Raw genomic sequence first — 15,470 nt, 5'->3', positions numbered from 1 at the left:
CGTAATATTATAAAAAAACCTTAATCATAGTTTTCTCTTGTAAAATTTCTCTGTACTGGAATAAGATCTTCTCTATTTCAGGAGATAATTTGGAACATGTTGAACACGATGTTTTTCTTCACCGTTCGTGCTAAACGGCGAACTGTAAAGAAAAATTAAACACACCAAAAAAAACTGGTGGTATTTGTTTCCAGTAGTTTTAATATAAAAAAACAATATGAATGCCTTAGTTGAGACAAGTTTAAAATGATTTTATAATCTAGTACTCCTTTCCAAAAATACGATTAAAGCTATAAATTAAACAATGTGATCGAAACGAGGAAGTAATAATTATTTAAAAAATAATCTAAATACGTCCGATAATCTCACAATATTGCTCAATTATTCACGATAACGCTGACGAATCATTCTAAGGACTTATTAGTTGGAACTTGGAAGCCGGCGCATCATTGAACACTTTATCGATAAATTCTTGCGATAATTTCTGCAGACATCAATTATCAAATGTCTTATCGAAAATACTTTTTAAATCATTTTTTTTTTAATATTAATTGGGAATTGTTTAAAATATATAAGTTTCTAACTGTAAGTAATTATAATTATTCCAACTGACTATTTATAAAAAAAACTAGGCCTTGTCCGCGGCTTCGCTCGAGTTTTAAGTGTAGATCGTCAGGTGTTTTTCATACAAAAGTTCAAATTCGGTTTAGCGGTTTCAACAATAACAGGTAGAGTTACTTTCGCATATATAGAATTAATATATTAGTAGAGACAACAAATTGAGGCACGATGAATATTCAGTTACTAAACTTCACATTTGACTCCCTGCAGGTTTATTACAAGCTTATATATCAAAGCTTAAGGCTATCGCACCAAAATACAATAAATAATTCAAGAGAATTTATAAAAAAAAATTCGTAGAATCCAACCTTTAATCATTGATTTAAATGAATTATTATGTTATGCGTGTATAATATAGATTCGGATACGATTAAAAAGCAAAGCTTAAACGCACGTTAAAGCCATATAAAAAAAATCTGCAAACCTTTTGATGTATAACATCTTATATATTCAATTTCCGCAATCTGTGATTGACCAATGAGCGCGCGCGGTGCTATAGTTGACCGTTAGATGGTACTAACCCATTTTCCATGAGGATATAATGTTGGTAGCTAACCAAGGTGAAATGTTACGTGCATACGCGACTACAGTAACGCTCATTTGTATGTTTAAGGACTTAATTAGTTAATAACAATTAATCATTGTTGCCAATTGTCAAATAAGCATCACATATCTGTATTTCTGACATAAGTAAGTTGACAGTCGAAAGAAAACTCATATTATATACGATTGATTAAAGAGACGATTACATTAAAGGTTTGATAAATAGTTTATTAATTATTAAGTCAAACCGATATCTAGTTTTGCTGTCGTGCCAAAAACCTTTGCACATTAATATAATAAAAAAAGTACATTAAAAAATAATAATCGAAGTTTTTTTTTCTCTACACTCGGACCACAATCATCACCCAACAGTCCACGCATGCGTCCTTAATTAGGCATTCCGTTCTCGTCCGGGCTGCGTACGCGCTGCCCGGCGGCGCCTTTGACTCTCGATCAGGCGTCCCGCTCACACAATGCAACTATTCATACAAACAACCACTATAAAAACAACCTTCCTTGTCTTTCAATATGAAACGACGTCCCTACGATTTGCAGGTCTACTTATAGTGGTCAAGGCAAGAGGCCGAGATGTGAAGATCGTTTTTCGATTTTTTATCTTAATTGCTTGAAATAGAGTTGCAATTGATTTGCACTGTTTATATATTAAAGGTGTTATTGGAGTGATGTAATGAAGGGGCCTAATTGTGTATTCTACTTGGGATGCATGGGAGATAAAAGAATATGCGATAAAAGCCTTAGGTTGGCTCTTTTGCAGGTCTTCCGGTATTGTGATCTAGGGGTTGCGGTCAATAACCAGTATACTTTTTTTAATATACCTTCTATAATTTCAAGTAAGATTATTTCCAGATGAACTTCGTGATATGCAAAGTAAGCTCAGTGAAAGTTCAACAACCTTAAGCTAATTACGTAAAAGCTAATTACAATTGAAAAAATTAATCGAGCTGTTTTAATCCCGTTCGATCCTTTAAAATTCGAATAAAATTCCCAAATTTCTCAATCGGCCAACACTTATATTGAAGCAATTTAAAAATATATAATCCTCCCCCATGGGCATATACACTTAATTTAATCTGTGCATCATTGTCTCGCTCTTCTCCCTCTGTTATAGTGACGCTACAAAATGACTCCCACTGATTGCGTTGAGTTGCACGAATTAGGCACCTTTCCTTTTTTTTTACTTCGTAATGCCATGTTCATGCGTCCAAAGTTTTATCGAAACATATGCGCGCTTAGAACGCACCGGCCGCGGCCGACCGGTTCCATGGCTCTGCCTTTGAGCCGCGCCGCGTTCGAAATTTGAATCAGTCCGCTACGAACTCCGTTTAAGGGAAGACGTGCGCTCATTTAAAAGACGTTCCGTAAACTTTATACGATAGTGTTTGTGTTTTTATGACTGAATAGTTTTAATATGACTGAAAATATATACATCGTATTGTATTTATTAACTGTGACACAATGATGGGTCGGTTTTTGTGTATTTTTCTCCTGGTTTGGATGGTTGCTGCTGACCAGGAGGAGGTCGAAGGTGGAAAATGCGAGAGGATTAAGCTGTCTCAGTGCCAGGACCTTGGTTACAACTGGACAGCCATGCCTAATCTAATGGGACACAGAGATCAAAAGGAAGCTGAGGAAGCGGTAAGTTGTACCAAGATTTTGTAATTAGCGAATTATGTTAGAATACATTTTTCTTAACTCTATTTATTTATACCTACAAGTAAATGATCATAAAGGTACATAAGTATAGTAATGGAGTCAATTTGAAGTGTAATTGAATATAATTTTAATACATTTTAATATAACCAATAGGTTCTCTATATATTTAACGCTAACCGCTGCTTGTTAAACATAACTAGGAGTTATATGTAACTAAATTTAGTTAATTACAAACTAATTTTTATATATTCAAACAACGACAAACGTTATCAGAGAAAAAAATATCGACGAATTACAATTCGTTTGATGAATTGACGTCTAAATTGAAATGTCATTCTATCGAACTAGTTTACATTTATTTCGCAGTGAAAAGTCGAAGCTAAATTAATTTTGTTTACATTTGAAACAAACATCAAAACGAGTTCAATGAACACGAAGTTAAGATCCATAAATTAAATTATAATTGATAATAATACGTATTAATATATATGTTCTATATAAAATTCATTCAAAATATGAGTTTGTTTTGCTTAACGTACGTCACGTTACATTTAGTAAATTTGACATTCTTATAAGATTTAAAAAAAAAGAATATAAACTTCATTAAAAGTTGCATTCACTTGCGCGTCTTTTAATATAATTAGTGAGGTTAAAAAATATATTTAATAAATATTATATCTGACAGCACGCCTGAGTAAACCCAATAAATTGTGCAAATATTTTTATCTCCCACCAAAAAGTTTTAATATAAGTAGTGGTTCGCAACTTCATGGTAGGGGAGGCAATTTATTGCTTAGTAAGGGTTACGAGTGACAGATGAATAGATTTAACGACTTGTTAATATTATCTGTTACAATGCAGGGTTTGAGGGGTTACTGTTTGATTTCGCTACTGTGTATGTTCAACAGGGTATTTTGAGATAAGCTCTAGTCTATTCACACGAGAATTTTATATTAATGTTTATAATTAATCGATAAGATATTTAAAAGCGGAAATATTAAGCAGGTTACGTTGCATCTTTGCTTTATATTTTAGTTTTTGTATATTTTAATTAAAAAATTAACGCCAATTAACATTCCACCTCTCTCGGTTTCATTAGAAGTAATTTAGGTTATTAAATGTTCTTATTTTTTGTACAGACTGTTTTATTATTTTGAATAAATTATAAATTTAATTGAAGTCCGCGTCAAAGCGCCCGCGCCGGTCGCGTTGACTGACATTTTACTTCCAAGTAAATATGAAATGTCGGTGTGTGTTTTAGCATTTATAAACATTTTTCATGTAATCATGTTACACGTATAAACATGTGGTATGACGGTCTAGCGGAACATCAAAGATTCCTTTTTGTTAGCGATATATTAGCGATTCAGAACGTTAGTTTACACCATGAGAATTTGGCATGCTAATGGTGTCATATAAACATAATTCAATAATACGTACCTACGTAATTCTAAGTATTATATATTGTTACAACTTAAATTATAACGTTTGCGTGATATTTTAATGTTCTGTGTTGCTATATTTAAAAATACTTTTTTAATTTACAAATTGAATATTCGTTTATAATAATGATTTAAGACTGCATATTTACGTATAAAATTGAATTAATTAATTATTAAAATAACTTATTTTACTGTTTCTTTCATTAACTTTGTTAATTTGTCAACGTCACTGTCAAATTAATTACAGTATGTATTTAATACTGTACATAATTTCATTACATAATTTGAATTAATTTTTATTTCCACATGAAAACAACCACACGCACACAAACAATTGTAGGATAAAAATATATACCATAAACTTTTGGCGTTGAAGGGCTTCAAAGTTATGATATTTAGTACCCATGTATATTTGGTATCTGCACGTTAAATATTGTAGCATTGTACTAAATAATTTTATATGACTACAAATTAACCCTAAACATTGTTACCTATTATATATGTGGCCTAGCAACATATATATGCCCACTTCTCATACTAATTTTTGAAAGAGAATATAGGTTGGCCTTAATTTAAATCGATAAAAGCATGATGTGCACATTTGCCCAAAGGGTTATGCGGTCTTAGTCGCACGTCCGATCGTTTTGATTGAGTCTGGATACCCGAGTTCAAAGACGCCGCATCTCAGCTTCGAACAGGTTACCGACGATCACAGAACCATTATTAAGGGCCTTTTAAAGTCGAATCAATAACGTTCTTTAATAGTAACGAATTTTTGTATCGTTTTAATTTCGTGAATTTAATTTAAACGCTGAATTAAAATTGTATTTCTTCTGATTTGATGTTTGCAATTAAAAACGATATTTACGATCGCAGGTGATACTTAAAATGTTTTATTGGGTTTTAATTGGTATTGAAACGAAATCGATCGTGGATTAGAATTTTAGAATTAATCTGAGACTTGTTTTTTCTCCTTAATTATAATGTTAAAATTCAAGCTCGCAAGCTTGGGAGATATCATTTGGGAAACATTTGTTCAATTTTCACGCAATGGTGAAGCTCATCAGCTTGTGATGAACTGCGCTAATTTAAGTCAAGACTTACTGGTGCTATCTGGATGTGATGTCTTGATCGTTAGCCAAGATACACTTTTATTTTCATTTCACTTTAAAAGGTTGTCTTTATACACGCTTTTGATATTATATCTTAACACTGTTCAGTGCCGAAATTAATTTGGGATCACTTTCGAGCTTTACTGAACCCCATAAACATTAGGTAACACTCGAATTTTATAAAAAGATATATGATTACTTTACTTGGTAGTAGGGTTTTGTGCTAGCCCTTTTAGGTGGGTATCGCGCTCTCGTATAAATTCCAGCTCCAAACACTTAATACTTAGTATAAATTGTGGTGAGTGTAACTAAGCCTAACGAATCCCCCCGAGGTTGTTGGCGCATTGGAGATGTAAGGAGTCTTTATAATTGTATGTGCGATAGCCACTTACTTACTCTTATAAAAAACAGACGTATTGAAACTCTTTCGTAGTCGATTAAAAACAATAAGATCTCGATGGAAATAGTTAACGTTCTAATTTTCAAGTGTACGGAATAAACTAACGATATTCCATACACTATATCGACAGCGGTATCTTGTACGCGAGCAAACATTTATTTTTATTTATATTCGTTATCAGACTTAAGTGTCGATGTGTATCGCTAATACCAGATAACGCGGGCATCACAGGCGCCGAACGATATACGCATATAAAAGATAATACTAAGGTTCGTTCAATTTCGCTAAGCCGTAACATCAGTTAACACTGGACGGTAACTCGCTATTTCAATAAGCATCGTTATAGTGTTCGTTTGAAACAATAAATAAACATTATGAATTTTTTATTGATTTTGGTCTCGGCTATTCAATCTACGAGGCAAATATTCAAGTGCACAAAACTCTAGTGCAATAGCATATTATTGCGCATCATGCCAATCAACAAAAACACCTCTACTATTGTAGGTTCGACTCTTGTAATTACACTGACTCACTAGTCCTACAAACCAGAACAGCAATATAAATGCTATTTTGCGGTAGAATAATTGGTAAACTGACAGGGCCGGACCGTGAGTTTAGGGGGCCCTGAGCTCTACTTAGGGGCCTCACTTAAGACACACCTGAACGTAGACTTGAATTAAATTAATTGAATGGGTTTGATTAATTGCAGGATTCGCAAACCATACGATCTGTTTAATTTAATAAAACGAATAAAGTTTCTTTCGCATTATGGTCTATTTTTAACTTTGTCTTGACTTCATTTAGCTTCAGGGCCCCTTGAATCCACGAGGCCCTGAAGCTCAAAAAGCCATAAGGTAGATCCGGCCCTGTAAACTGAGACAGGTGGGCTGCAAAAAGTACCGCTGGTATTATCCCACAGTTCAATACATGGAGCAAGCAATTAAATTCCAAAATCAAATTACACGAATATTAATGATAATTATTAAAACTAGTATACAAGCGAGTGCAAATTTGAGCGAATTAATACCAATATTTCATATATATTCGTTAATTACCTATTTTCTTTACGAATATTTAATATCAATAGCCGGTTTCATTTTAATTATTCAATAAAAAAATATATGCAAATATACGCAAAGCAAATACCTAATAATGAGTCATAACGAAATGTTTATAATTATTATTAAATTGCAATGTGTGAATATAAATTAATACTTGTAATAAATGGATTAAAATTTATGTGGAATAGTTATCATTCGCGTTTTAAGAGCTTATATCCTTTCTTGGAGTTTAAGCTCATTTTACATGCGATTGCATCTAATATTGGCAGTAGACTTATTATAAAACTGAATAAAATCTTCTTAAAACTCGAACGTGAAATGTCAGAGACAGACATTTGCAACATTGATTATAACGACTAAAATATTTACAGGATGTGGCAGAACAGCGTATTACCTTAAGACGGCTTTCAACCTCATTTTACAACCGAGTCGGGTGTCAAATTAGCCTTAAGACTGCGGACCTTTCTTATGAATAAATTCGAAACCGTTCCATAGCTATGCTTAGAATACCTGACAACGAAATACTATGTTTTATCGTATTTGTAAAAAAAAAGTATAATCAACAAGAAAATTAATGCCTGTCAAATTACATATCGTTAGTCTGTCTCGAATTTAAATACTCAAAGTGTTGCAATATTTATTCACAAATATTATCAGCATTGAATTTGAGGAAACGAGTCTTACCTACGATACTTTAAATTAAATATAACTTAGTTTGAGGTATCTAAGACTAATTGTAAACAAGAAAGCTACCTCAGAGAGTGGAGCAATGCTTAAAGCGGGTAGAGTCACGCAGAGGAGCCAGTACCTTTTATGAATAATCTCAATTGTTATGAAGAAAAAATTATAGTCCTATATAACTTTTTTAAATATAGATAACGTTAACTGGCGTGATAAGAACGCACTCGATACGTTTCATTAAGTTATAAAATTTATCTATTATTTTATTGAAGTTGAGATATTATGTACTTCAATGTTGACATCGATTTTATTTTTACATCACAGTTTATTGAACGCAAGTCGTATAAGTTACGAATACTCTTGAAGCCCTTTGTTGATATCACATACGTTGTATCACTCAATTTATATATATTATAGGTTTCTACAGAATCCCTTAGCCCACCTGTGGGATATTCCAGTTGTTTAATTTTATTTATTTTTTATTCCTCAAATGTCGAAGAACAGTTCATATATTTTTTGCGCAGAAGATTCAATTTGTTACCGTTGTTGAGATCTAGAACAACACGTTTTGTTGCCGTAACAACAAATTTTTAAACACGACTTCATGTAGGGTTACCACTCATGAAAAATCAAAAATATAACGACAATTGAAATCAATTAGAGCAGTAAGTGTAAAATATAAATAAAATTAAGATATAATATTATTTATTTTAAAATATTAATATTAAAATGTTGTTTAGTCAATAATGACTCAGTTAATTTTTATTTATATATATTTATTTTAGTCATAACTTATTAACTAAAAAAATGTCGAGCAATAAAACATTAATACAAAATATTAGTGAAAATGTTAAACGGATAATATATTTTTTTTATTTCATTATTTTTATAGTGCCAACCCTAACGTATAGGATACACATACATAATGCATCATAAGCGTTTTTATGTTCATGTAATTACGACTTAAAATCGCTTGTAAGCCTGTCTAGGAAAAAATCGTGAAATCTTCATAGTCGGTACAAAATCGACCTTTATCTCCGATCATACGCTAGTAGTGGGCCGGTCCATTCACGAGTAAAAATCTTATGATGAGAGGTCATTGAACTTGCAGTAAAGATATATATATGTAACAAAGTTTTTACAGATTATAAAAACAATAAATTGAGAACTGTTGCTAAAATTTTGCTATTATACACTTAGTGAGCTCATAGATAGATATCATTCCTGGGGAATGAAACGATCGTTTCCTGGTTTGTATCTTTATCATATTGAAAATTGTAAGCAATTTAAAAAAACACGTAAAAAAAATTGCTGGGTTTCTTTCACCGGTTTATCTCAGGCATTTTATTTCCTAAAACGATAGTACAATTTACTTTATCAAGAAAGTGTTTTGTTTTTCCATTTATTTTCCATAATTAAAGATTATGGTTAAAATTTTTTATTTAATTACCCTTTATTATTAAATAGATATTAGTAGTAGTATATAATAGTAGTGATACCACTTATTAATAATATATTCCCAAATTATTTTTTAATTCTTAGTCACTTGGACTTAATCTGTATACTTTTAATTTCTATTCATTACCATTTTTTCATGTTAGCAATACTAAATTAAATAACCAGTTAAGTCTTTTTAGGAAATAATTTGGATAAAGTATACGCTGACAATTTGGCTCGCAATTCTATCGATTGCAAACGTCGAGTGTTGCGTTCAATTCTTGTTTCATTATCTGTAATAATAATGATAAGAACACAGCTGATTCGAACTGAACAAATTTGTTTTTTTTTTCAAACTCATCGCTTCTTCATTCGTCATCTTCACAGGTATTGGAGTTTCTATTATCTTGAGTTTAGTCGTTTGATGTGTCCGTTTTTTTTTATTTTCATACGACACAATCACATATCATAGTTAAATATTGTATTAACATATTATTTTTGTCGTGTGCTGTGTCTTTAAAGGGGTGTTATTTACAAGAATTTAGTCTTTGAAGTAAAAATAAAATAGAAACTGTATAAATTATTGTTGCAATTTGAATTAAATTTGTAACTATATTTATAAACGTCGAATCTGTAACTTACCTATAAAAGACTAAATAAATTTAGTTCAAGGTCATAACTAGTACTATAATAAACAGATTATCGAATCGCTTGTCATTTCAGATATTATCGTACACTTGATTAATAGGGCATATAAAAATATACAATAAATTGATATTTAATAATATGAATACTGTTACTTTTATATATCCACATTTGTAGCAGATGTCAAATGAACCAATTGACATCTGTCAACGGCCATCATTGGTCATAGACATTAACGATATTAAAAAGTTAACCACAGACAACGCGTCATCAACCCTGGAAATTAAGATGTTATGTCCCTACACATACATTAATGCCTACGATCCTGTGCACTTAAATAAATGATCAGTTAACCTATTCCGGTTTTCAAAAAGTAAAAAAATGTAGAGTAACGTACGTTAAATGATTAATTTACGTGCTTCAATGACAGCGATATGATCTGTATCGGTTATCGACGCTATTAATTGAAACTATGATAACGGTAAAAGTGTTATAGATAACGTTGGAATCTGATAAAACACGAATTCGGCTTTTATTCAATCTAGATGAGATAATTGTTAATCATTATTGATCTGATAAACGGAAGGGGCGAATTTATAACTCTTTAGATCTTTGTATCGGATACACGTTTTTTTATTATAAAACTCAATATGGAATAACGTTGAATGTCGTTCGTGTTTTAGGGGTCGGTCGTCAGATCTTAGTAATAAAATTAACCGATTACTTTCTTTGGTATTCAATCTTGCTACATATTAGTATTGCGTCATTGGCACAATGGTTTGGAAGTAAAAAGTCTCAGGATCGATCCTGACCACTTGGGCAATTGTGTACCCCACTCCTAACACAAGTGATATGTGAGCTTAAAGGCTTAAATAGGAATATTAGAAATTCCTTCATTGATTGTTTCTTGTATTGAAAATTATCCACATCTGTTGATAAAATTCACACTCAGGTCGAAGCCCAAATGTTTGCAAGCATCGCTAAAGACGGGATCGAATCGATATCCTGCCTTTCCAATAAACGTGTATTGCTTTATAATCACAACTTCAATTAACGATATTAACGTGTTACGTATATTCCTATTCATATAAATAAATTTAGCATCTCTCTTTTATTGAACTTGCGATACTTTCGATCGTAAAAAAATAGGCTTACACTGAATAACCTTATCGTTTAATAACGTAATAAACCAAGCAATAAACATTCAATCCTTTTACTTCAAACTTGAAAACAATAGTCTACCCTTTGCGCAATATCCTTCTCTATTATTAATAATATTTGTTATGAACAATAGATTTTATATGCAACAATAAAACAATGTAATCTAAAAACACAGCTCCATAACCCATTTCTCGCTGGCGGTGTCTTTGTTACGTTTTTAGAGGTGTTATTTCGTCTTGAAGACCTATCATTAAGACAGGTATGAGATAATAAGGAACAAAGGGGCCTTTGTGGGGGCAGGTTTTTAACACCCGAATGCTGTATGGATGTATAAAAAGTGCTATAGATACTTTGAAAAATATTATATTTTTTTATTTGTTTAGTTTAATATTGTTTCAAGACTATTTCTACTAGATATCGTATAGAAATACATAGGTTATCATCTTTACTTACAACAGTTAAAATTACAATATTTTATTAATTTTTACATAAGAATTATTAACATTAATAATCATTGCGGATTCCACTAAATACAAATAGAAATTGAATAAAAAAACAGTTACTTTACAAATCATGACCGAGCATAATGTTGGAAAAATATAGTAAATATTATATTTACAATAAGGTTTTATGAAACACATCTCGTCTAACAGATCCTTTATTTACAATCTGTCCGAAATATTAAATAATAAATATCAATTAATCAATGAAATTATTTTATAGTTTGTAACGAAATAACTCTTAATAATCATCAATAATATCTCGCTTCCTGCTCTCGCGCACGTTAAAGTGTAATTTCAAATCCATTTCTGACGATTTCGGGCCTAGCCCGCGGCGCCTGCTCAGACGAAACGGCAAAAAGGACCCAGAAGAGCTACAAATTGCCCGTCTAATTACAGCAGGTAGGCGGACGGACAAAGCCGAAGGTTTTTTACTAAAAAAAAGTGCTAAGTTATTTAAAAACTGGTTCCAGTTACCATAAAATACACCGACGTGTTCTCCGCCATGAATTAAAGGTGTTCAAATTTATATTAAGCTATTTTCAGATGAATTTATAGGTGTTAGTCGAAGCCATATCGGGGTGTCGTGTATCGTTTTTGTACTATAATTGCACATCCAGCTGTAACTTTTTGTATAATGTAATTATCGCCTTTCTATGTACGCAGGCACCGTCGTTACGTAACGGACAATAAATTCATTAAAGTCTTTTTTACAATGTACGTGACTAAAATAATAATAGTTGATTTTTCGAAATGTTTTACTTTAGTACTTAAACTCGTAATTAATAATTGTATTGTAATGTTACTGTTTGTAAATGTCTCACAAGCTGAGCGAAAGCCTCTTTTCCTTTTAAGGACTAGGCGCTTATTCCCCACGCTGTTCCAAAGCGGGTTGGACACATGCAGGTGTCCTGGCAATGTTTTAAAAATTCAGTACTTGTCTGAACCCACAATAATCAGCTAAGATTGACAGTATGCTCTAAACACTTGGCCACCTCGGTTACATTTGTTTGTGAATAAGTGTAATAGTTACTTCTGAGAAGGCATACAATATTAATGTCATTGCTATAGAAAGTCAACTGTCATTTAAAAATAAACATCAAACGGATTAAACCATTTATAACGTGTACGTTTAATGAATACAAGTATAAATACTTTATACGATAATTGCAATGATATGTTATAAAGTCGCGGTAGGAGCGAGGGGGGCGGTCGGCGCGATCAAAGGCGATACCGCCCGATGCGCGCGCGCAGTTTTTATTTTATCTGCGGTCCAACGACCCGGCGATGTAGTATGGCGATTACGTTTTTGCATTGTTGAGAATCAAGTATTTTATTAAGTATATCTTATATCTAACCTTTATCGGTTTGTAGATTATTTTCGAGCGTGTGTTTACTTAGAGAGTTTTTCACGATGAAATATTTGTTAACATAGAAAAAAAAAAGTAATACAAATACATTAAATGATCCACGTTCAAATAGCAAAAACGAATTCATTGAAAATCATTATTACTTTAAACAGAAAAAAATTAAACAACTATTCATTTGACATACGAAATAATACAGCCTTCTTTAAATAATCAACAAAATAAATACTTATAAGCAGAAAAACAAATTATGCGTTCGATATTTTTAAGTAAAAATATTTAAAACTTTATATGGAAACACGTGCACGCGTAATCATAGAATGTTTTGAAAGCGTTAACGACATGTAATCCACTATTCTCTATCGGTCGTTAAAGCAATAAATTCTAAATGAAACCTTAAAATCTTGACTAATTGCTACCAACGTAATGCCCTCACTAATCGACCAAAAATGACTCCGCCATTAAGGTGAGGCTGCACAGTCAATTAATTTTAATATTATGCTTTTTTTACAGAATATGTAATTAAGATAATTGGTTTTTATAATGTAATAAGTGTTTTGTAAATCGTTAATTCACTTTTTAATGTAATTTATTCATATTTCTTACAATTAAATTTTAAATGATATAAAATTGTATTTTTTTAGAGTCTTTTTTTCGTTATGTCAATTAAATATATATTTCTCATTTATTGGCTGAATAATTCGTACAAAGTATTGCTTATACTGTACGTTAATTAAAAAAAAAGAATAGCTAAATCGTTTATGTTTTTAATGTAATTCAATGATATTAGTTAAATAATTACTCATACATTTAAAAGGCATGAAATAAAAGGCTATAAGAAAAACAAATTGATTGTTTCAACTTATTCCCTTTGGTATACTTATAATAACAACAAAAAAAAAAAAGATAATAACACGAAATTGCGCAATGAATTAACATTTAAGTGTTTGTTTATTGTTGAAATGTCAATAATTATTAGCAATTATAAAAGTATGTTTGCAAATGACAAGACTATGGTATAATATAGGTTATGTTGAAGTAGTCACGTGACCTGCATATTAAAACTGATCAATATACCTACAATGAGAAGGTAGGGTTTTACGTCTGTTAAAAGGGTTTATATAGCAAAGTAAATAAAACAAAGTTTGTACTTATTTCTCTGCCTCATTTAAATAATTAAATTTATAAAATATAATTTTATATTCACATCTTTTTATTTATTATGGATTACCATCGCAGAGTAGATAGCATTATTTTAATGTAATATACTTAACAGTAATATTTTTTTTTAATAATAAAAAATGTCTGACTGTTTTATTAAAAAAATAATCGATACTTCCAAAACTTAGCTTCGCCTTAAGCATCTGTCTTACGTACGTTCGGGCTTTCGGTTCGTGGAATGCTGACCAATTATACATTATCCTGAGTTCGATTCCCGGATCCGACACGCTCGCTGTGGGCTCACCGTGGATAATGCGATACATTGTGGTCCAGACTACAGACCACTGTCCATAAAACCTCTGTCGTAACAAAAGCGTGTTATATGCGGTTCTGAGAACGGAATAAATTTAATCTCATTGGTTAATATTACTATAATGATTTATGTAACGTTCAAATAGTTGAGAAGGAAACGAAAACGGCCAGAACTTAACTAAATAATGTTATACCTAGAACTTTCTAGATATAAAAAGTCAAAAATATCGTTTCCTAAAACCGTGTTTAAAATATATACCTTATCATATCAAAGAATATATTATAAAATGTATCGCAGTCATGCAATTATATATCCATCAAAATGTCAAAAATCAACACGTATACTAAAAAAAAAAATTAAATTAATAAACTAAATTATTTATACAAAATAGGTTACGTATATAAAAATATTCATAGTTTGTTTTAAGAACGCAGACGTGTGAATAATTTACTATATGGTAAGTCCTCGCTTTCACCGATAGACATTGGTACATACAAGAAGTATATAAAATACTCCCTTCACTAACAATGACGTCACTATGACTTGAGTAATGGCGGATCCTGGACTGTCGTTTGCGACGTACGGGCTTACCTTGCCGTGGGATATTTTAGCATAGAAAACTCTAAGCAGCACAAAGCATTTCATTTTACTTTAGTGAGTGTAATGCTTGTTAAATGAATGAATGTAACGGAAGAACAGATCTTTTATTGCTTGAGATCCCTCTGGGTCAGCCACTACCACTAGCCTCTAGTGTATCATTCCCCGTGTATTTACACTGGTACACTAATTCCTCAAATTTGTAGTTCAGCGCAAAGTTAATAAGTTAAAAACTGTGCTATACCCAAAAATCATAGCTCTAAAGCCTACAATCATTAAACAAATCTTTCGACACAAAAAAAATCAAACTTATATAAATACACAAACGTAATACACGTCATCATGTATTTATATGTATAATTGCATACCTACATAATGTATATATGTAATAAAAATATATATTATAAAGAAGTATATCTTCTGTGCTGTCAACATGCTCACAGTGGTCGGGCATGAATGGCCGGCCTCTTTGTCGATCCGTCTGTTGATAAATTAACTTTTTATGTTTCGTCCTTATTCAACTGTGAATTGATGCAACTTGATGTTCAATTTTTACTTTTAAATTGAAGTAAATTTAAATTTCATTATAATTCACAATCGAGCGAGTAGCGAATTTGAATTTTTATATATATTTAATAAGGTTGTAAATGGCGCTGCGTGCGGTACTGGAAGGAAATTAATAAAATGCATTTCGGTTTTGCGCAAAGATATTTTTTTTCGAGCCGTTTTATCTTGAATACTATTCTTTTATATTT

At 31.5% G+C, this 15,470-nt stretch overlaps 1 protein-coding gene across 2 annotated transcripts in view; it reads left to right on the top strand.

The window, feature by feature from the left end:
- Positions 1-2,493: 2,493 nt before the first annotated feature.
- Positions 2,494-15,470, top strand: part of LOC125069845 (frizzled-10-like) — a 28,019-nt gene continuing 15,042 nt past the window's right edge. The window contains exon 1 of one of the 2 annotated variants that reach the window (XM_047679437.1): positions 2,494-2,710. In XM_047679437.1, coding sequence (XP_047535393.1) covers positions 2,641-2,710 — 70 coding nt within the window. In that variant the 5' untranslated portion in view covers positions 2,494-2,640. Of the gene's footprint in view, positions 2,821-15,470 lie in introns of both variants that reach the window. The other variant, XM_047679436.1, reaches the window with a different exon arrangement.

The sequence above is a fragment of the Vanessa atalanta genome, chromosome 16 (assembly GCF_905147765.1).
Source record: "Vanessa atalanta chromosome 16, ilVanAtal1.2, whole genome shotgun sequence".
Classification (NCBI taxonomy): domain Eukaryota; kingdom Metazoa; phylum Arthropoda; class Insecta; order Lepidoptera; family Nymphalidae; genus Vanessa; species Vanessa atalanta.
Note: the sequence above shows the minus strand (reverse complement) of the source record. Positions and strands in the feature narration are given on the sequence as shown.